The sequence below is a fragment of the Lithobates pipiens genome, unplaced genomic scaffold, assembly GCF_037356315.1.
Source record: "Lithobates pipiens isolate NorthernLeopardFrog02 unplaced genomic scaffold, aLitPip1_a1.2 Scaffold_27, whole genome shotgun sequence".
Lineage (NCBI taxonomy): Eukaryota > Metazoa > Chordata > Amphibia > Anura > Ranidae > Lithobates > Lithobates pipiens.
In genome coordinates, this window is record NW_027507788.1 from 226,680,014 (window position 1) to 226,702,618 (window position 22,605).

Sequence of the window (22,605 nt, forward strand, 5' to 3'; positions counted from 1 at the left end):
TTTCTGTTTTCATCGGACTTTTGTTGGCTGTGCGAACGGACAAACTTTCTGGCAACAAAAGTCCGATGGAGCAAAGTCCGACCGTGTGTATGCAAAAGCATCGGACTTTTGTACAAGGTACAAACACGCATGCTCAGAACCAATGCAAAAGATCGGACTACAATACAGAAGTTGACCAAAGGTGGCGCTGAAGTCATTGAACGTCCTCTTTTGAAGTGGCGTCAGTACGTTGTGACGTCACTGCGTTCGTGTTTGTTGTCAAAAAGTCCGACCGTGTGTATGCAATACAAACTTGTGGACCACGCCCTTTGTACAAAAGTCCACGGGAAAGTTTGTACAAAGTCCGACCGTGTGTATGAGGCTTTAGTGTAGCAATGTGGTTACATTTAATGAGGGGACAACATTTAGTAACATATCGCTACACTTCAAGGCTCCTCTCTTCTCTTCTATACTCTGGAGCTCCTGCTGGATTTTGCTTCTAATCCCCTATTGGAGGATTTCATTTGTGGATGGGCATTTTATGGTGACACAACCTGGTCACATTGCTTTAATATTTTTATATGGACTATAAACTGAAGGACCTATGAATAAATAATGGCTGTGGAACGAATCATTTGAGTTTCTATTTTTTCTTATGGGGAAATTTGATTTGATATACAAGTGCTTTGGATTACAAGCATGCTTGTGGAAGGAATTATGCTCGCAATTCAAGGTTCTACTGTATATATATATATTCACATTGACTTACTGTTTATGTTGAGAAATTTTGCTGATCCCTATATACACATGCTGGGCACCTGAAGAAGGAACTCCTGCAGCCTGAAAATGTATCTACAGTCCCGATAATACTATGTAGCCACTTAGTGAATGTCTGGTATTATTCCAAGGGACAAACACCTGCTGAGAGCCTATAGCAGGTCATGTATACAATTAGAGGGGATTATGGGATGGAATGTAGAGGCAATGGCTGTGGTGGTTCAGGAGCTTAATCTCCTCCAAGAAGGTCATGTGACCGCACAGAACCAACTCCATTTTCACAGTAATAGGGGATTATGGGAGGGAACGGCAAACATTGTGGCTTCAGCAGTTTTTGCCCTCCTGTAGGATTGCCACACAGAATGAAACCCATTTTATAGAGGTTTGGATTGGACAATAATCTGGTAGCCCGCTGTTTGCACCCAATGCACTAATTGTTCTGGGGAAAGAAGAACATTTTCTGTATAGGATTGCATGTTAAGCCATCAGATGATTTATTACAAAAGCGTAGTTCTCCTAGTATTGGGCATCATCCCTTTACATTTGTAACCTCCTATATTTCCTATAGATGGGACTTTTTTAGGGCAACCAAAAATATTCAGAAAATCTTAGCTGTACTTTCTTTCAAAAGCGTCATCTAACCCATCGGATCATAAAACCTTGATAGCTTTCCAACAGAACCAAGTAAATATGGTGGAGTAATAGGCGCTTGCCGGGTGGTTCTCTCCAAAACCATTATTGACTGCACATGGCTGAAGTTCAATTGCAGCATGTTTAAAAAAAACAGTTAAAGAGACCGCCGGCCACTGGTGTTCCCACTCTCTTCTCTCTGCAGCAAGCAACTAAGTCACAGCATCAGCAGGCAGATGCCGCTCCGTTCACACGCAGTGTCAGATGCAGAGCGGCGGCGGCGGACAACTGTGTCTGTGTCCCAACTCCCGAATGAATGGAAGCAAGAAAACATTCATTGATGGTCACTGGTGAGGCTGCATTGATGGGCACTGGTGAGGCTGCATTGATGGGCGCTGATGAAGCTGCATTGATGGGCACTGGTGAGGCTGCATTGATGGGCGCTGATGAAGCTGCATTGATGGGCGCTGATGAAGCTGCATTGATGGGCGCTGATGAGGCTGCATGTGATGGGCAATGTTAGGCTGCATTTGATGGGCACTGGTGATGCTGCCATTGATGGGCACTGGTGAGGCTGCATTTAAAGGGGGCTGGTAGGCTGCATTTGATGGGCGCTGGCGAGGCTGCATTTGATGGGCACTGGTGAGGCTGCATTTAAAGGGGATGGTAGGCTGCATTTGATGGGCGCAAGCGAGGCTGCTTTTGATGGGCGCTGGTGATGCTGCATTTAATGGGCACTGGTGAGGCTGCATTTGATGGGCGCTGGTGAGGCTGCATTTTATGGGCGCTGGTGAGGCTGCATTTTATGGGCGTTGGTGAGGCCGCATTTTATGGGCGCTGGTGAGGCCGCATTTTATGGGCACTGGTGAGGCTGCATTTTATGGGCACTGGTAGGCTGCATTTGATTGGCGCTGGCGAGGCTGCATTTGATTGGCGCTGGCGAGGCTGCATTTGATGGGCGCTGGTGAGGCTGAATTTGATGGGCGCTTCATTAAAAAGGTGGGCTATACATGGGAAGGACAAAGGGGAGTCAGGGGTGGAGCCAAGGGGGCGGCAAAATCAGGTTTCGACTAGGGTGTCAAAAATCCTTGCACCAGCCCTGATAAGGACACTGACCTGTCCTGTAATCCAGTGATGTCACCATCGTCTCTCCGGTGCGGCCACCTCAATAGCCTGTAAGGTAAACTGGCACTGAAGGCCACAGTCGGTTCCCTACTGTGCATGCGTGAAGCGCGCTGCACTTTCTGAATGGCCCGCTGGCAGGGGAAAGAGGAGGGAGGGGGACCTTGTCGCAGCCAGGCCCCCCGGAAGTGGTAACCAGGTACTTATTCCCCCCCGAAAAGGGCCAAATGTGGCACCAGAGAGGGGGAGGGAGCAGATAAGCAGAGTTTCCACTTTTGGGTGGAGCTCCACTTTAAGGACCGCCCTATAACAGATATACTGCTACGCGGCAACCCTCCTGCTCCCCCCCCCTGATTCTGCACTGCCGCCTTGGGCACCCTTACGTGTGTCACTGGTGGGCTACTTCTCCTGCAATTACCCAGAGCAATCTGCAATGGATTTCTGGCAGCACCCGCCGATCATCGGGCAGAATGGAGCTCTGTCTATGTAAACAAGGCAGAGCTCCATTCTGAAAGGGGTGAAGGGATGGATTTTGTGTCCCTGCAAAGCAGGGGATAAAATCCATCACTAGCCTCAGTAAAAGCAGCACATACAGTACACCAGCATTTCTCAACTCCAGTCCTCACGGCGCCCCAACAGGTCATGTTTTCAGGATTTCTGTCAGATGAATTGCTAAGGCAGTGAAACTGATCAAATCCCCTGTACAATATAATGGAAATCCTGAAAACAAAAACCTGTCAGGGGATCTAATCCCTCTCCACTCCATCCAAAACGAAAAAAAAAATAAAAAAAACTTTTGCCTTTAGTTATAATTTAAAATGTCACTGCACTCTGGTTTAAAAATGTCACTTCTGTGATGTCACTTCCTGTTAGAGGGCGGCTACATTCATTCCCTGTGGTCACACTGTATGTAGGAAGGCCCTCTCCTGCTCACTCCTCTTATGTGGATGGACTCTGCGATTTGTAGTGCACAATGACCGCAACGAACATGCACTGCTTGTTCAAAACAAAGGGAAATGAGGGGGGAAAGGAGAGGTTTAGGAGATCACGGAGGACGTTACAAGTAGGCAGAAAAACAGAGAAACACGTTCATTAAAAATAGATAGTAGAGACATTAAAGCTGAATTCAGGATAAGCAAACATTATCTAAATCCATCGGTCGTGTGTCCATTCACGTGTCTTCTTCTGGAATCTCCGAGATCTTTGTGTATTTCCTCCAGATCTGTGCAGTAATCCGGTGTGAGACTTCCTGTAATAAAGACCGCCCAGTGCTGATCTCTCTGCTTGTGCAGGAGGACTGGTCTTGTCTCCACCCCCCTCCTGTAGTTTTCTGTATTGGGTGGAGCCTGCAGGGCCCCTCTCACAGCTATCCTCCCTCTCCTTGTGCAGGAGGACTGGTCTTGTCTCCGCCCCCCTTCTATAGTTTTCTGTAGTGGGTGGAGCCTGTTGTCCCCTCCCACAGCTCTCCTCACTCTTTCCTTGTGCAGAGGGACTGGTCTTGTCTCCGCCCCCTCCTGTAGCTTTCTATGGTGGGTGGAGGCTGCTGGGCCCCTCCCACATCTCTTCTCTCCTAGTGCAGGGTGATTAGTCATGTCTCCACCCCCTTCTGTAGCTTTCTATGGTGGGTGGAGGCTGCTAGGCCCCTCCCACAGCTCTGCTCCCTGCACAGGCCCTGTACAGCACAGTGATGAGGTCACAGCTACTTTTACAAGGTAATATCTGGATTCTCAGGGGGGTGCAATACAAATGCCCCCCCCCCCCCCCACATACACACACACACACACACACACACACTTTTCTCAGATTTATTTGTAAAAAATGTTGAAAAATATTTATAATTTTCCTTCCACTTCACAATTATGTGACACTTTGTGTTGGTCTATCACATAAAATCCCAATAAAATACATTTACGTTTTTGGTTGCAACATGAGAAAATGTGGAAAATTTCAAGGGGTGTGAATACTTTTTCCAGGCACTGTACATAGAGCGGCTCACATGACTTGTGTTGACCACACATCCTCTAAGTGAGGAAAAAACAAAAAATAAGAATAAATAAGAAACATAATGAAAGAAACTAGGAAAATAAAATAAGAAACGAGATAAACATGGAGATTTGGTTTCCTCTTCATCGATTGCGTCTAACAAACCTTGCGGACCTCTCCCGGGCACAGCGCTCGGCCCCCAGGACAACGCCACTGATCGCTTTTCTTCCTCAGTTGTAAAAGTGAACAGCAGGTGGATCAGGAATCCTGGAAGCAGAAGGGAGGGATTACAAAGACTAAACTCATTTAGACCTTCTTCTCTTCCATCAGTCAGAGAAAGGAAGGAGGAGGAGGAGGAGGAGGAGGAGGACAGGGACAGTCACAGCACGCCAACTGAGAGATGTTTGTCCAGCGCCGGCTTCTAAGGACCGAGGAGGCAGATCAGGGAGACGACATCGCCCGCAACTGGTTGACTTTAGGGCCATGTGCCAAAGGCAGGAGGCATCGTTCCTCATCCTGAAACTGCTCCTTACAAACGCAGCCGTCCCCCTTCTCTAGGTGAGCGATTGGAAGTTCTCGAAAACAGAACGACGTCAGGATTACAAACAGAACGTCGAGACGCTCTCTGGACTCTAGACGGAATGTTCCGAAACTTTGAGTATTCCCAATAGAACGTTGAGACTCACTGTGGGTTTCTAAATAAAATGTTGGGACAATTTCTGGACTTCTAAATGGAATGTTGAAACTCTTTCTGGATTTCTACAAAGAATGTTGGGACACACCCTGGACTTCTAACTAGAATGTTGGGACGATTTCTGGACGCCTAACTAGAACGGTGGGACAATTTCTGGACGCCTAACTAGAACGATGGGCCAATTTGTGGACGCCTAACTGGAAAGGTGGGACAATTTGTGGACTCCTAACTAGAACATTGGGACAATTTGTGGACTCCTAACTAGAACGGTGGGACAATTTGTGGACTCCTAACTAGAATGGTAGGACAATTTCTGGACTCCTAACTAGAACAGTTGGACAATTTGTGGACTCCTAACTAGAACAGTGGGACAATTTGTGGACTCCTAACTAGAACAGTGGGACAATTTGTGGACTCCTAACTAGAACGGTGGGACAATTTGTGGACTCCTAACTAGAATGGTAGGACAATTTCTGGACTCCTAACTAGAACAGTTGGACAATTTGTGGACTCCTAACTAGAACAGTGGGACAATTTGTGGACTCCTAACTAGAACATTGGGACAATTTGTGGACTCCTAACTAGAACATTGGGACAATTTGTGGACTCCTAACTAGAACATTGGGACAATTTCTGGACTCCTAACTAGAACGGTAGGACAATTTCTGGACTCCTAACTAGAACAGTGGGACAATTTGTGGACTCCTAACTAGAATGGTGGGACAAAATTTAGACTTCTAACTAGAACGGTGGGACAATATTTAGATTTCTAACTAGAACGGCGGGGAATGGTTGGAACTCTCTGGACTTCTAACTAAAACATTGGGACACTTTCTGGATTTCTAACTAGAACAGTGGGACACTCTATTTCTAAATAAAAAGTTGGGATACTCTCTAGATTTCTAACTAGAACGCTGAAACACTTTCTAGATCTCTAAATAGAACATTGGGACACACTCGGAACTTCTAACTAGAAAATTGGGAAACTTTCTGGATTTCTAAATAGAACGTTTAACTAGAACATTGGGTCACTCTCTGGACCTCTAACTTGAATGTTGGGACGCTCTCTGGACTTCGAACTAAAACGTTGGGACGCTCTGGATTTCTCAATAGAACATTGGGACACTCTCTGGATTTCTAAATAGAACGTTGGGACACTCCCTGTACTTCAAACTAGAACATTGGGACACCTTCTGGATTTCCAAATAGAACATTGGGACAAATTGGATTTCTAATGAGAACGTTGGGACACTCTCTGGACTTCTAAGTAGAACGTTGGGACACTCTTTGGATTTCTCAATAGATTATTGGGACACACTCTGGATCTGCAAAAGGAACATTTGGACACTCTCTGGATTTTTAACTAGAATTTTGAGATACTCTCTGGATTTCTAACATAGATTCCAAATAAAATTCCCAGAGCAGGGAAACCCCCCTCCCCGTTCCAAATAAAATTCCCAGAACAGGGAACCCCCCTCCCCATTCCAAATAAAATTCCCAGAACAGGGAACCCCCCTCCCCATTCCAAATAAAATTCCCAGAGCAGGGAAACCCCCCTCCCCATTCCAAATAAAATTCCCAGAGCAGGGAACCCCCCTCCCCATTCCAAATAAAATTCCCAGAACAGGGAACCCCCCTCCCCATTCCAAATAAAATTCCCAGAACAGGGAACCCCTCTCCCCATTCCAAATAAAATTCCCAGAGCAGGGAAGCCCACCCCCAGAATCCAGAGATCTTTGGAGACCTACAAACATGGATCCTTCCACCCAAAGGACAGTGCAGGCCATCCATTAGAACTCATTGTAACAAAGTATAAAAAGAGCTTGTTTCACGGTTTAAACAAAGAAGCTGAGATGTTGCGCTTGTCACCTCGGATGATGTGCGGGGGAAAGTGAGACAAAGAAGGTGGGGGGGGGCCCAGATGGCTTGTCCTGAAAGCTAAAAGGGACTAGTTGAGCACCATGACTCTGGAAAAGATCCTGCAAGCCGCTAGGCAGGGGGATCTGGAGAGCCTGAGGAAGCTTCACGCGGAGGGCAAGCTGCTCCCGGGTCTCAAGGATCCCATGGGTGCCTCTGTGGTCCATCACGCCGCCCGCGGAGGCAAAGTGAGCTGCTTGCGCTTTTTGGTGGATGATGTGCAATTGGAAGGCAACGGCCGTGCCAGGAATGGGGCAACCCCAGCGCACGACGCGGCCGCAACGGGCAACCTGGCCTGCCTGCAATGGCTGCTCACCCAAGGAGGATGTGACTTTGAGGTAGGTGAAGCTCTTGTCCTGAGTCAGGTGACCCACTGGATGGATCTGTTTACACTCTTTATTATTCTTCCTTGACACTTTGTTTCTACATCTTATGTATCTATTATGTTGCATTTGCACTTTTTTTTATTATATCATCCATTTTATATTTGTAGAAAGTAGCAGAATCCTTAATCCTTGTTTTGTGTTTTGTGTTTTGTTTTTTGTTTTGTTTTGTGTTTTGTTTTGTGTTTTGTTTTTTTGTTTTATTTTTTTAAGCAGGACTGTTTTCCCTTGTATCCCCCCTGTATATAAATCATCTGCAACTTTGTATCTGTAGAGTTAAAGCGGAGGTCCACCCTAAAGTGGACCTCCGCTCATCGGAACCCTCCCCCCCTCCGGCGCCACAATTGGCACCTTTCAGGGGGGAGGGGGGGGTGCAGATACCTGTACAGTACAGGTATTCTGCACCCACTTCCGGGATAGCTCTCTTTGCGGAAAGGGGCGTAGATTACGCCCCTTTCCGCAAGTGCCCGCCCCTTTCCGCAAGTGCCCCGCTGCCTGCTGGGAAACACACAGATCCCAGAGACAGTGGGGACCGTCCTTATTGCGCAGCGCGATTCGCGCATGCGCAGTAAGGAACCGGGAAATGAAGCCGAAAGGCTCCACTTCCTGATTCCCATACCCAAGATGGCGGCGGCAGCACCCGACAAGACGATCTAGAGATCGGCTTCGGGTACCGACATCGCGGGCGCGCTGGGCGGGTAAGTGTCATTATTTTAAAAGTCAGCAGCTGCAGTATTTGTAGCTGCTGGCTTTAAAAAAAATAAAAAAACGCGGAGTCCCGGCGGACTCCCGCTTTAATGCAGTCACAGGTGAAATAATTCGATGCGGATGTCTAATGCCACGTACACACGATCGGGAAAATTCAGCCAGCAAAAGTCCGATGAGAGCTTTTGGTCGGAAATTCAGACCGTGTGTGCGCTCCATCGGACTTTAGCTGGTCGAATTCCCGCCAGCAAAAGATTGAGAGCAGGTTCGCTATTTTTCAGTCGGAAAAAGTTCCGATCGGAAATTTGCGATCGTCTGTACCAATTCCGATGCGCAAAATTCCTACGCGTGCACGGAAACAATTTGACGCAGGCTCGGAAGCATTGAACGTCATTTTCTCGGCTCGTCGCGGTGTTGTACGTCACCGCGTTCTTGGCGGTTGAAAGTTCAGAGAACTTTTGTGTGACCCGTGTGTATGCAAGACAAGCTTGAGCGGAATTCCGTCGGAAAAAACATTCAAGCTCGAAATTCCGCTCGTGTGTACGGGAAGTTAGGCTCCATTCACACTTGTGCGACTTGTCATGCGACTTTGGACACATAAAGTCTCATGATAAGTCGCAGCCCCATGCATTTCAATGGAGACCATTCAAATCCATGCGACTCAAAGTCACACTACTTTGCGACTTGAGTGCCATAGATAAATGGTAAAATCTCAAACATTGCATCTTAAAGTGGTTCCAGAGGCTCAAGGTTTCTTCTCAAACCTTCTGTGGGCAGCAGTCCCCCAGCCCCCCCCCCCAATACTTACCTGAGCCCCATCTTGATCCAGCGATGTGCACAAGAGCCTTGGTCCTCCCAGGACTCTCCCTTTTAATTGGCTGAGACAGCAGTGGGAGCCATTTGCTTCCGCTGCTGTCAATTACAGCCATTGAGCCAATGAGAAGAGAGAGAAGGGGTGGAGATACTTCCCAAAGGGTTAAATACTTCTAAAGGGATGCTGACATTGGAACTTTCCTCACTAGAACACTGAGAGTGCACCAGGTGATTGAAATAAACCAGCCCCCTCATTCAGAATCAGTCTGCAATCAGGGCCAGGTCTAGGGATGCAGGGGTGGTGCTGGGGTGGGCTGGGCCCCCCCAGATCTCATTTATGCACCCCCAGGGACCAGTGAAATTGGTGAGGGGCTGGGGAGCACTGCTCAGTCTCGGTAATAAAGAGTCAGCATTGGTGCACAGTGCTTGGCCCACATCATCTGCAACACATCATTCGTTTCCATTTGATGGAGGAGACTCTGATGTGAAGGGGAGCTCTAATGTTATGGGGAGATTCTGGTGTGAGGAGGGACTCTGATGTGAAAATATGACCCTGGTGTAAAGAAGCGTTCTGATGTGATGAGGGGGCTCTGATGTGATGAGGGGGCTCTGATGTGATGAGGGGACTCTGATGTGATGAGGGGGCTCTGATGTGATGAGGGGACTCTAATGTGCAGGGGGGCTCCAATGTGATGAGGGGACACTAATGTGTAGGGGGGCTCTGATGTGATGAGGGGGCTCTGATGTGATGAGGGGACTCTGATGTGATGAGGGGACTCTGATGTGATGAGGGGACTCTGATGTGATGAGGGGACTCTGATGTGATGAGGGGACTCTAATGTGTAGGGGGGCTCTGATGTGATGAGGGGACTCTAATGTGTAGCGGGGCTCTGATGTGATGAGAGGACTCTAATGTGTAGGGGGGCTCTGATGTGATGAGGGGACTCTAATGTGTAGGGGGGCTCTGATGTTATGAGGGGACTCTAATGTGTAGGGGGGCTCTGATGTGATGAGGGGACTCTAATGTGCAGGGGGGCTCTGATGTGATGAGGGGACTCTAATGTGTAGGGGGGCTCTGGTGTGATGAGGGGACTCTAATGTGCAGGGGGGCTCCAATGTGATGAGGGGACACTAATGTGTAGGGGGGCTCTGATGTGATGAGGGGACTCTAATGTGCAGGGGGGCTCCAATGTGATGAGGGGACTCTAATGTGTAGGGGGGCTCTGATGTGATGAGGGGACTCTAATGTGTAGGGGGGCTCTGATGTGATGAGGGGACTCTAATGTGTAGCGGGGCTCTGATGTTATGAGGGGACTCTAATGTGCAGGGGGGCTCCAATGTGATGAGGGGACTCTAATGTGGAGGGGGGCTCTGATGTGATGAGGGGACTCTAATGTGTAGGGGGGCTCTGATGTGATGAGGGGACACTAATGTGTAGGGGGGTTCCGATGTGATGAGGGGACTCTAATGTGTAGGGGGGCTCCAATGTGATGAGGGGACTCTAATGTGTAGGGGGGCTCTGATGTGATGAGGGGACACTAATGTGAAGTGGGGCTCTGATGTGATGAGGGGACTCTAATGTGCAGGGGGGCTCTGATGTGATGGGGGGACACTAATGTGAAGCGGGGCTCTGATGTGATGAGGGGACTCTAATGTGCAGGGGGGCTCTGATGTGATGGGGGGACTCTAATGTGCAGGGGGGCTCTGATGTGATGGGGGGACACTAATGTGAAGCGGGGCTCTGATGTGATGAGGGGACTCTAATGTGCAGGGGGCTCTGATGTGATGAGGGGACTCTAATGTGCAGGGGGGCTCTGATGTGATGGGGGGACTCTAATGTGTAGGGGGGCTCTGATGTGATGGGGGGACTCTAATGTGCAGGGGGGCTCTGATGTGATGAGGGGACTCTAATGTGTAGGGGGGCTCTGATGTGATGAGGGGACTCTAATGTGTAGGGGGGCTCTGATGTGATGAGGGGACTCTAATGTGTAGGGGGGCTCTGATGTGATGGGGGGACTCTAATGTGTAGGGGGGCTCTGATGTGATGGGGGGACTCTAATGTGCAGGGGGGCTCTGATGTGATGAGGGGACTCTAATGTGTAGGGGGGCTCTGATGTGATGAGGGGACTCTAATGTGTAGGGGGGCTCTGATGTGATGAGGGGACTCTAATGTGTAGGGGGGCTCTGATGTGATGGGGGGACTCTAATGTGTAGGGGGGCTCTGATGTGATGGGGGGACTCTAATGTGCAGGGGGGCTCTGATGTGATGAGGGGACTCTAATGTGTAGGGGGGCTCTGATGTGATGAGGGGACTCTAATGTGTAGGGGGGCTCTGATGTGATGAGGGGACACTAATGTGAAGCGGGGCTCTGATGTGATGAGGGGACTCTAATGTGAAGCGGGGCTCCGATGTGATGAGGGGGCTCCGATGTGCAGGAGGAAGAGTGAAGCTCATCACTAGTCATAGGGCGAACACTCCTCGGTTCGGTTCACACCGAACATGAAAAAAGTTTTGAACCTGAACCACAAACCCTATTAAAATCTGTGGGACCCGAACCTGAAAAATCAAAAGTCCCCATTTTGAGGGCTTATAAGCAATTTATTGACCAAAAAAACAAGGTAAGGGGACGCAGTTACTGCTCTGGGGGATGGGCATCAATGCTAGTTTTTTTTTTTTTTTTTTAAAAAGGTAATTTTTAAAGGAGCAGTGATTATTATGATGTTTAAAGTGAAACAATAAAAAATGAGAAATTATATATATATAATATAGTGCCTGGGGGGGTCCCCTTAGTCTGCCTGTAAAGTGGTGCATCTGTACCATGTATAGAACCTGCTGCAGCAAAACTGACATTTATAAAGAAAAAAAAATTGCATTTAAATAGATTTTCCCGGCTGCGATCATTCTTGATAAAAAATTAAAAATAAAAAAAACCATTGCCGGCAATACAAAAATGTGGAAAAGAAAAACGGCGAACGGCGTAAAGGACCCCCCCCCCAATCCATACCAGGCCATTTGGGTCTCGTATGGATTTTAAAGGGAATCCCACTCCAAATAAAAAAAAAAAAACAGCATGCCCCCCTCCCCCCAATCCATATTAGACCCTCAGGTCTGACATGGAATTTTAGGGGAACCCCACCTAAAATTTTATGAAAAAATGGCATGCGGCCCCCCCCCCCCAAAATCTATACCAGACCCTTATCAGAGCATGCAGCCTGGCAGGCCAGTAAGGGGGGGGGGTGCGCCCCCCTCCCAAACCATAGCAGGCCACATACCTTCAACATGCCCCCACCCCAAAGCACCTTGTCCCCATGTTATTTGGGACAAGGGCCTCTTCCCCACAACCCTGCGCAGTGGTCGATTATCGCCCCGATCACTAATCATCACTTTGATCTTTAGATGAATGGAACAGAGTAGCTACAAAAGTAACAATGTTACTGTGTGCATCTCTCTATCGTACATATGAACAATGTTTACAAACAATGTTACTGTGTATCTCTCTCCTGTCTGAATAATGTTTATAAACAATGTTAATTTGTATTTCTCTCCCCCCATGAACAATGTTTATATGAATGTTACTTTGTATCGCTCTATCTCCCATATGAACCATGTTTACAAACAATGTTAGGGTGTATCTCCTGTCTGAATAATGTTTATAAACAATGTTACTTTGTATCCCTTTATTTCACCTAGGATCAATGTTTATAAACACTGTTACTTTGTATTTCTCTCCCCCATGAACAATGTTTATATCAACGTTACTTTGTATCGCTCTATCTCCCACTTGAACAATGTTTATAAACAATGTTACTTCGTATTTCTCTCCCCCATGAACAATGTTAATATCAACGTTACTTTGTATCGCTCGATCTCCCACCTGAACAATGTTTATAAACAATTTTACTTTGTATTTCTCTCCCCCATGAACAATGTTTATATCAACGTTACTTTGTATCGCTCTATCTCCCACTTGAACAATGTTTATAAACAATGTTACTTCGTATTTCTCTCCCCCATGAACAATGTTTATATCAACGTTACTTTGTATCGCTCGATCTCCCACTTGAACAATGTTTATAAACAATGTTACTTTGCATTTCTCTATCTCCCACCTGAACAATGTTTATAAACAATGTTACTGTGTATCTCTCTAGCTCCCCTATGAGCAGTGTTTATATAAGTATCCACGTATTTCTCAAACAAAAGTGGCATTACTCTTTAAATACCGCTAATCTTACCTCCTCCTGTTTTCGTTTTGGATAAAGAAGAGAAGGACTAAAACCTGTCAGGTTATTTATTGATGTTTTCAGCTGTCTGTGTCCTGCTAGGGACATTTCCTTCCACTTCCTGGCATGGGGACACAACAGGAAGTGAGAGGAAATCTCCCCAAAGTGAGGGTATTTCGTTGTCTACAGAAGATTTGTCCCTCGCCGCTCTTTCTTATGATAACTCAAAAAATAACAAAAAAAAATTTGCATTTCCAACTCACTGTTTTGGGGAGATTTACTAAAAATGGCGAGTGCTGAGTCCGGGGCGGCTCTGCATAGAAACCAATCAGCTTCCAGGTTTTTATTGTCAAAGCACTGGGGCGTCACTGGGGCGTCACTGGGGCGTCACTGGGGCGTCACTGGGGCATCACTGGGGCGTCACTGGGGCGTCACTGGAGCGTCACTGGGGCATCACTGGGGCGTCACTGGGGCGTCACTGGGGCGTCACTGGGGCATCACTGGGGCGTCACTGGGGCGTCACTGGGGCGTCACTGGGGCGTCACTGGGGCGTCACTGGGGCATCACTGGGGCGTCACTGGGGCGTCACTGGGGCGTCACTGGGGCATCACTGGGGCGTCACTGGGGCATCACTGGGGCGTCACTGGGGCATCACTGGGGCATCACTGGGGCGTCACTGGGGCGTCACTGGGGCGTCACTGGGGCATCACTGGGGCGTCACTGGGGCATCACTGGGGCGTCACTGGGGCGTTAATAAAATTGCGCAGTCCGGTCACCCAGACATGTTTCAGACATTGGGGGAGATGGGTAAAGTGTATCTAAAGGGACACGGGCTTCTTCCCCACCTCTCTGTGCCCCATAAAGGAGGGAGGGGTAATAATAAAGCAAGGGGGGCTTATGGTGGAATCTGAAAGTCCCCTTTATAATAAGAGGGTGACCAGAAATCCACCCCATCCTGGAGGGATGAGTACGGGGGGGGGGGGGGGGGCATTAGTGCCACTTACCCATTCCCAGAGTTAGGTAACAGTTCATTAATAATCATTCATTATCAATGTTGTCAGAAGCGGATTCCAGGCCTCAGTCTCCAGCAAGGAATCCGTCACTGAAGTCACCCAGCGATTGGTTCATACCGCGCCTCCTGCCACCAAATGAAAGATCCCTGGCTGCGGTCATTGTTACTAAACCCACAACAGTAAAATCCGTCTATACAAGCAATGCTCGTTATACTCACTGTGGAACCTAAGGGGTTAATCCTCTGCATTGTGTAAAAAAAGGCTGTTTGATCCTGTCTTCTCTTATCCTCCCCTTCTTCCACTGTCCCCAATATATATCCTGATAATACAGAGCCAGGGGACAGGCTGCCCGTGCTCAGTCCGGTGTGTATTGCTGGAGAGTTTTTTTTTTTTTTCTTGGGAGGGTGCATGTGATCAGCACAGGACCAATCAGCACTGTCCAGACAGAGGGTCAGGGGTCCTGAATCCTAACAATCAGTGCAAAATGAAAAGTCCTCCTACAAGCTTTAACCAGACACTGATAGAAGTCACAGGACTGCTATATACAGTGGGGAGATGAACACCATCCCTACAGTCACACACGGAGGAGGGAACATGAACACCATCCCTACAGTCACACACAGAGGTGGGAACATGAACACCATCCCTACAGTCACACACAGAGGTGGGAACATGAACACCATCCCTACAGTCACACACGGAGGGGGGAACATGAACACCATCCCTACAGTCACACACAGAGGTGGGAACATGAACACCATCCCTACAGTCACACACAGAGGTGGGAACATGAACACCATCCCTACAGTCACACACAGAGGTGGGAACATGAACACCATCCCTACAGTCACACACGGAGGGGGGAACATGAACACCATCCCTACAGTCACACACAGAGGGGGGAACATGAACACCATCCCTACAGTCACACACGGAGGGGGGAACATGAACACCATCCCTACAGTCACACACAGAGGGGGGAACATGAACACCATCCCTACAGTCACACACGGAGGTGGGAACATGAACACCATCCCTACAGTCACACACAGAGGGGGGAACATGAACACCATCCCTACAGTCACACACGGAGGGGGGAACATGAACACCATCCCTACAGTCACACACAGAGGGGGGAACATGAACACCATCCTTACAGTCACACACGGAGGGGGGAACATGAACACCATCCTTACAGTCACACACAGAGGGGGGAACATGAACACCATCCTTACAGTCACACACGGAGGGGGGAACATGAACACCATCCCTACAGTCACACACGGAGGTGGGAACATGAACACCATCCCTACAGTCACACACGGAGGGGGGAACATGAACACCATCCCTACAGTCACACACGGAGGGGGGAACATGAACACCATCCCTACAGTCACACACAGAGGTGGGAACATGAACACCATCCTTACAGTCACACACGGAGGTGGGAACATGAACACCATCCCTACAGTCACACACGGAGGAGGGAACATGAACACCATCCCTACAGTCACACACGGAGGTGGGAACATGAACACCATCCCTACAGTCACACACGGAGGGGGGAACATGAACACCATCCCTACAGTCACACACGGAGGTGGGAACATGAACACCATCCCTACAGTCACACACGGAGGGGGGAACATGAACACCATCCCTACAGTCACACACGGAGGGGGGAACATGAACACCATCCCTACAGTCCCACACAGAGGGGGGAACATGAACACCATCCTTACAGTCACACACGGAGGGGGGAACATGAACACCATCCTTACAGTCACACACGGAGGGGGGAACATGAACACCATCCTTACAGTCACACACGGAGGGGGGAACATGAACACCATCCCTACAGTCACACACGGAGGTGGGAACATGAACACCATCCCTACAGTCACACACGGAGGGGGGAACATGAACACCATCCCTACAGTCACACACGGAGGGGGGAACATGAACACCATCCCTACAGTCACACACGGAGGGGGGAACATGAACACCATCCCTACAGTCACACACGGAGGGGGGAACATGAACACCATCCCTACAGTCACACACGGAGGGGGGAACATGAACACCATCCCTACAGTCACACACAGAGGTGGGAACATGAACACCATCCTTACAGTCACACACGGAGGTGGGAACATGAACACCATCCCTACAGTCACACACGGAGGAGGGAACATGAACACCATCCCTACAGTCACACACGGAGGTGGGAACATGAACACCATCCCTACAGTCACACACGGAGGTGGAAACATGAACACCATCCCTACAGTCACACACGGAGGAGGGAACATGAACACCATCCCTACAGTCACATACGGAGGGGGGGACATGAACACCATCCCTACAGTCACACACGGAGGAGGGAACATGAACACCATCCCTACAGTCACACACGGAGGTGGAAACATGAACACCATCCCTACAGTCACACACGGAGGAGGGAACATGAACACCATCCCTACAGTCACACATGGAGGGGGAACATGAACACCATCCCTACATTTACACATGGAGGTGGGAACATGAACACCATCCCTACAGTCACACATGGAGGGGGGAACATGAACACCATCCCTACAGTCACACACGGAGGGGGGAACATGAACACCATCCGTACAGTCACACACGGAGGAGGGAACATGAACACCATCCCTACAGTCACACACGGAGGTGGAAACATGAACACCATCCTTACAGTCACACACGGAGGAGGGAACATGAACACCATCCCTACAGTCACACACGGAGGTGGAAACATGAACACCATCCTTACAGTCACACACGGAGGAGGGAACATGAACACCATCCCTACAGTCACACACGGAGGGAAGAACATGAACACCATCCCTACAGTCACACACGGAGGGGGGTACATGAACACCATCCCTACAGTCACACATGGGGACTCTCATGGAGGACACTGATGCAAGGGGGGACACTCATGGAGGACCCTGGTGTAAGGGGGGACTCTAATGGAGGACCCTGATGTAAGGAAGGATTCTAATGGAGGACACTGATGTAAGGGGAACTCTCATGGAGGACCCTGATGTAAGGGGGACTCTAATTGAGGATCCTGATGTAAGGGGGGACTTTAATGGAGGACCCTGATGTAAGGGGGGACTCTCATGGAGGACCCTGATGTAAGGGGGGACTCTCATGGAGGACCCTGATGTAAGGGGGGACTCTCATGGAGGACCCTGGTGTAAGGGGGGACTCTCATGGAGGACCCTGATGTAAGGGGGGACTCTCATGGAGGACCCTGATGTAAGGGGGGACTCTCATGGAGGACACTGATGTAAGGGGGGACTCTCATGGAGGACACTGATGTAAGGGGGGACTCTCTTGGAGGACACTGATGTAAGGGGGGACCCTAATGGAGGACACCGATATAAGGGGGACTCTAATGGAGGACACTGAAGTAAGGGGGGACTGTAATGGAGGACCCTGATGTAAGGGTGGACTCTAATAGAGGACACTGATGTAAGGGGGGTGGACTCTGATAGGGACACTGATGTAAGGGAAGACTCTCATGGGGACCCAGGTGTAAGGGGGGTCTCTGATGGAGACCTTGATGTAGGCGGAACACTGATGGAAGTGGGAACTCTGATAGGCCCCGTGATGTAAGGGAAAACTCTGATGGGGTCCCTAATATAAGGGGGACTCTAATAGAGACTCTGATATATAGAGAGAACTATGATGGAGACAGTGATGTAAGGAAGGAGGCTTTGAAGGGGACCCTAAATTAAAAAAAAGGGGGACTCTGATGAGGACACTGCTGTAAGGAGGGACTCTGATGAGGACTGTGATGGAAGAGAGGATTCTGATGAAGACTATGATGTAAGGAGGGTACTTAAGGTGGACTCTGATGTAAGGAGAGCCCCTAAAGCCGCGTACACACGGGCGGACTGTCTGTCCAACTTAGTCCGCTGAAACACATTTCAGCGGACAATCCGCTCGTGTGTGGGCTTCAGCGGACTTTTTCAGCGGACAATCTGACGGACTAAGTCTTTCAGAATTTCCATAATTTTGTCCGTCCAAACTTGGTTTCAGCGGACAGTCCGCTCGTGTGTAGGCAAGTTGGACGGACTAAGAATGGTGCATGCTCAGAAAGGATTTACACGCCGAAGGGTGCATTGCAGTGTATTGGACGTCGTATTTCTAGTCCCGTCGTACGTGCCGTACACGTCATCACGCAAGCTTTCAACGGACTGTCTGTTCATCGTGTGTGGTCAAGTCCGTTCTTTCGAAAGTAGGACGGACTGTCTGTCGGATTGTCTGACGGACTTAGTTGGCCAGACAGTCCGCCCGTGTGTATGCGGCTTAAGGTGGACTCTGATGTAAGGAGAGCCCCTAAGGTGGACTCTGATATAAGGGGTATTCTGATGGTACCCCTTATGTAAGAGATGACTCTGATAGGGACCCTGGTGTAACTGGGGAGTCTGATGGGGACCCTGATGTTAGGGGCAGGGTGGATAAAAAATCAATGATTTAAAAAAAAAGAAAAAAAAATCAGATTTTTTTAATTTTCTCAAATGTATTTTAATAAAATGCCTTTGAAGTCAAAATCTATATAAAATAGTTTTCTATATAAGATACATGAATAATTTAGTTTATTCAGCATGAAATGGAGCTTAGTTATGTAGCATGAGGCTGTATATTCTGCAAGATTTACATTTTTGGTAAACTCATTCAATGAATCCAAGCTCTGCAGGCTGAGATAACATGCACTGCATTCACACAATGTCACAGGACCCATGAGATAAAACAAAGTTCAGGAATATTCCTTTAGCCCATTGTTTTGCAACTCTATGTACACTACAAACTGTGTGACTGGATCAGTTCTGATATCGCTGTTTTACTAACCTGACAGCTTATTATTCTAAATAGGAAACCTTCATTTTGTTTGCAAATATTAAAGATTCTCTAACTACCAGCAAGAATGAGTCCTCACATATAAAGAGCCCCTGTCATTTCAGATCCATCATGGCAGCGCCTGTTAGCGGGCGTCCAATCACCTGCTGCCACCACGTCCCTCACCTTGTTGCGTCACCTCCGCATCACCAGCCGTCCCATTAAAGTGAATGGGACTGTCGGTGAATCAACAGCGGGTCAGAGGAGGAGCCAACAGTGGGTCAGAGGAGGAGCCAACAGCAGGTCAGAGGAGCCGCCAACAGCGGGTCAGAGGAGCCGCCAACAGCGGGTCAGAGGAGCCGCCAACAGCGGGTCAGAAAAGGGGCCAGCAGCAGGTCAGAGGAGGGGCCAGCAGCGGGTCAGAGGAGGGGCCAACAGTGGGTCAGAGGAGGGGCCAACAGCGGGTCAGAGGAGGGGCCAACAGCGGGTCAGAGGAGGGGCCAACAGCAGGTCAAAGGAGGGGCCAACAGCGGGTCAAAGGAGGGGCCAACAGCGGATCAGAGGAGAGGCCAACAGCGGGTCAGAGGAGGGGCCAACAGCATATCAGAGGAGGGGCCAACAGCGGGTCAGAGGAGGGGCCAACAGCGGGTCAGAGGAGGGGCCAACAGCAGGTCAAAGGAGGGGCCAACAGCGGGTCAAAGGAGGGGCCAACAGCGGATCAGAGGAGAGGCCAACAGCGGGTCAGAGGAGGGGCCAACAGCATATCAGAGGAGGGGCCAACAGCGGGTCAGAGGAGGGGCCAACAGCAGGTCAGAAAAGGGGCCAGCAGCGGGTCAGAGGAGGGTCCAGCAGTGGGCCAGAGGGGGGCCAACAGCGGGTCAGAGGAGGGGCCAACAGCGGGTCAGAGGAGGGGCCAACAGCATATCAGAGGAGGGGCCAACAGCGGGTCAGAGGAGGGGCCAACAGCGGGTCAGAAAAGGGGCCAGCAGCGGGTCAGAGGAGGGGCCAGCAGCGGGTCAGAGGAGGGGCCAGCAGTGGGCCAGAGGGGGGGCCAACAGCGGGTCAGAGGAGGGGCCAACAGCGGGTCAGAGGAGGGGCCAACAGCGGGTCAGAAAAGGGGCCAGCAGCGGGTCAGAGGAGGGGCCAGCAGCGGGTCAGAGGAGGGGCCAGCAGCGGGTCAGAGGAGGGGCCAACAGCGGGTCAGAGGAGGGGCCAACAGCGGGTCAGAGGAGGGGCCAACAGCGGGTCAGAGGAGGGGCCAACAATGAGTCAGAGGAGGGGCCACTGCAGGACAGAGATGACAGTTGCTCTTTAAAAATTATGATTTAAATCAAATCCACTCTGGTTAGGGGGAACACTGATGGGGGTTCTTATGTATTGGGGGACTCTGATGGGGAATCTGATGTAATGGGGACTCTGATATAATGGGGACACTGAAGTAAGGGGAATTCTGATAGGGATCCTGAAATAAGGGGGGCTCTGATGGGGACCTGCATGTAAGAGAGGACTATGATAGGGACTCTGTTGTAAGGGGGCCTCTGATGGAGACCATGATTTAAGGGCGACACTGATGGGTACTCTGATGTAAGGGCGACACTGATGGGGTCCCTAAAGTAAGGGGAACACTGATGTAAGGGTAGACTTTGTTTTATTAAGGCTCCATTCTCTGTTTCAGAAACATGAACATTCCCAAGACATGCAAAAAAACGTGCATTGCGTTTGCGGCGCCATCGGCATCCCAAACACATAAAAGCGAACGTGCATTTTGCCGCATGCAAAAACTTGTGACAAGCGAGTAAATAATAAAAGAGTGCGCAAAACAGGCGATCCCGCCGCGCTCGCCTTGTGTTCTTTTCTGTTCTTGTTCTGAAGCAGATCATGTGCATTCCAAAAAGAGGTCCAAGTAAAACATATTTATTCTTTTATTTTTCATTCATTTATAAATTTAAATATATTAAATATTTTTTTCAGCCTATAATTTTTGTAAAATATATACGGATTTGGCCACCCGTACTGCAAATTTGGAGACCCCCGGACTAGATGGGGCTTTTTATTTATTTTTTTTTTTTTTTTACCCATTGATATAAACTGCATGTGAAAAAAGAAAATGCAAAAAAAAAGAGAACGGAGTTTATTTCTAATGGCCGTACAATGTTGTCTTATTTTTACCAGTAAAGTATTCTCTATTATTCTGAAGGATACATTGTTGCTACAAAGTACTGCTATGGGAGTGTGCAGATATACTTCCTATCCACGTGCTGACCACGCCTTTTATGGCTTTTTTTACAAGTTTAAATCAGTATTTTTTGCTACAAAATGACTTATAACCCCCAAACATATATTTCCTGGACCTCCCTATGTCAGCCTACTACGGGTCAGCGCCGCCCACTCTGACCCCTCCAGGACCACCTTTTTTCTAGCCCATAAAGGGCGGCTGTCTGCCCACACCAGTGTTCTTTTTTTGTCCTCGCTCCGGACACCTTTTAAAGTTTATTTATTTTATTTTTTATTTTATTTTTTCTCCAGCCACCATCCATCCTGTTCGGGTTCAGCCTCTCCCGTATCAGAAGACCCCCTCATAGAGGCAGTAAATCTCCTGAGGGGTGTGGGTTCCCTTGGTGCTGGGATAAAAAGGTGCAGTATAAATGACTGTGTATTACTGGCAAAGGTCACTGGCAGTATAAATGACTGTATATACCAGTTATGGCAAACCTTGGCACCCCAGATGTTTTGGAACTACATTTCCCATGATGCTCCACTACACTACAAGGTGCCTGAGCATCATGGGAAAAATGTAGTTCCAAAACATCTGGGGTGCCAAGGTTCACCATCACTGGTATATACCTTCGTTAGGCAGGTGCTGGCACTCTCTCCTTCCATGTTTTTTTTTTTTTTTTTTGTGTTCAGGCAATGATTTGGCTCGCTGGGACTTGTAGTTCACCCCCTCCACATGTATTCCTTTCAGGAAGCTGAGAGTTGAGCAGGTGAGGTCAGAGGTCACTTCCTCTTGGATTGTATAGCAAACACCAGTATGCTCACTGCTGATTTGCAGCAGGCTCTGTCATCCAGGACTAATCTCAGTCCAGCTGATCGATCTGCTACTCTGCTCTGGTAAGCCTGGTTTCCAGGACTCTCATTTCTTACTGCTGTGTTAGGCCGCGTACACACTGGCGGACTGTTCGCCCAACTTTGTCCGCTGAACAGTGTTTGGGCGGACAGTCCGCTCGTGTGTGGGCTTTCAGCGGACAGTTTCAGCGGACAGTTGGACGGACAAGGTTTTTCGGAAATTCCGAAAAACTGTCCGCTGAAACCTTGTTTGAGCGAACAGTCCGCCCGTGTGTAGGCTTGTTTGTCAAACAAAGTTGCGCGCATGCTCAGAAAGGATTTTCACGCCAAAAGCTATAATGCAGTGTATAGGACGTCGTATTTTTCGTCCCGTCGTACGTGCCGTTCACGTCATCGCGCACGGTTTCAGCAAACTGTTCGTCCATCG

At 49.0% G+C, this 22,605-nt stretch overlaps 1 protein-coding gene across 1 annotated transcript in view; it reads left to right on the plus strand.

The window, feature by feature from the left end:
- The first annotated feature begins 4,870 nt into the window (after window positions 1-4,870).
- ESPN (espin) overlaps window positions 4,871-22,605 on the plus strand; it is a 347,402-nt gene continuing 329,667 nt past the window's right edge. Inside the window, 1 exon segment of the mRNA XM_077458332.1 lies at window positions 4,871-7,440. Coding sequence (XP_077314458.1) covers window positions 7,147-7,440 — 294 coding nt within the window. The 5' untranslated portion in view covers window positions 4,871-7,146.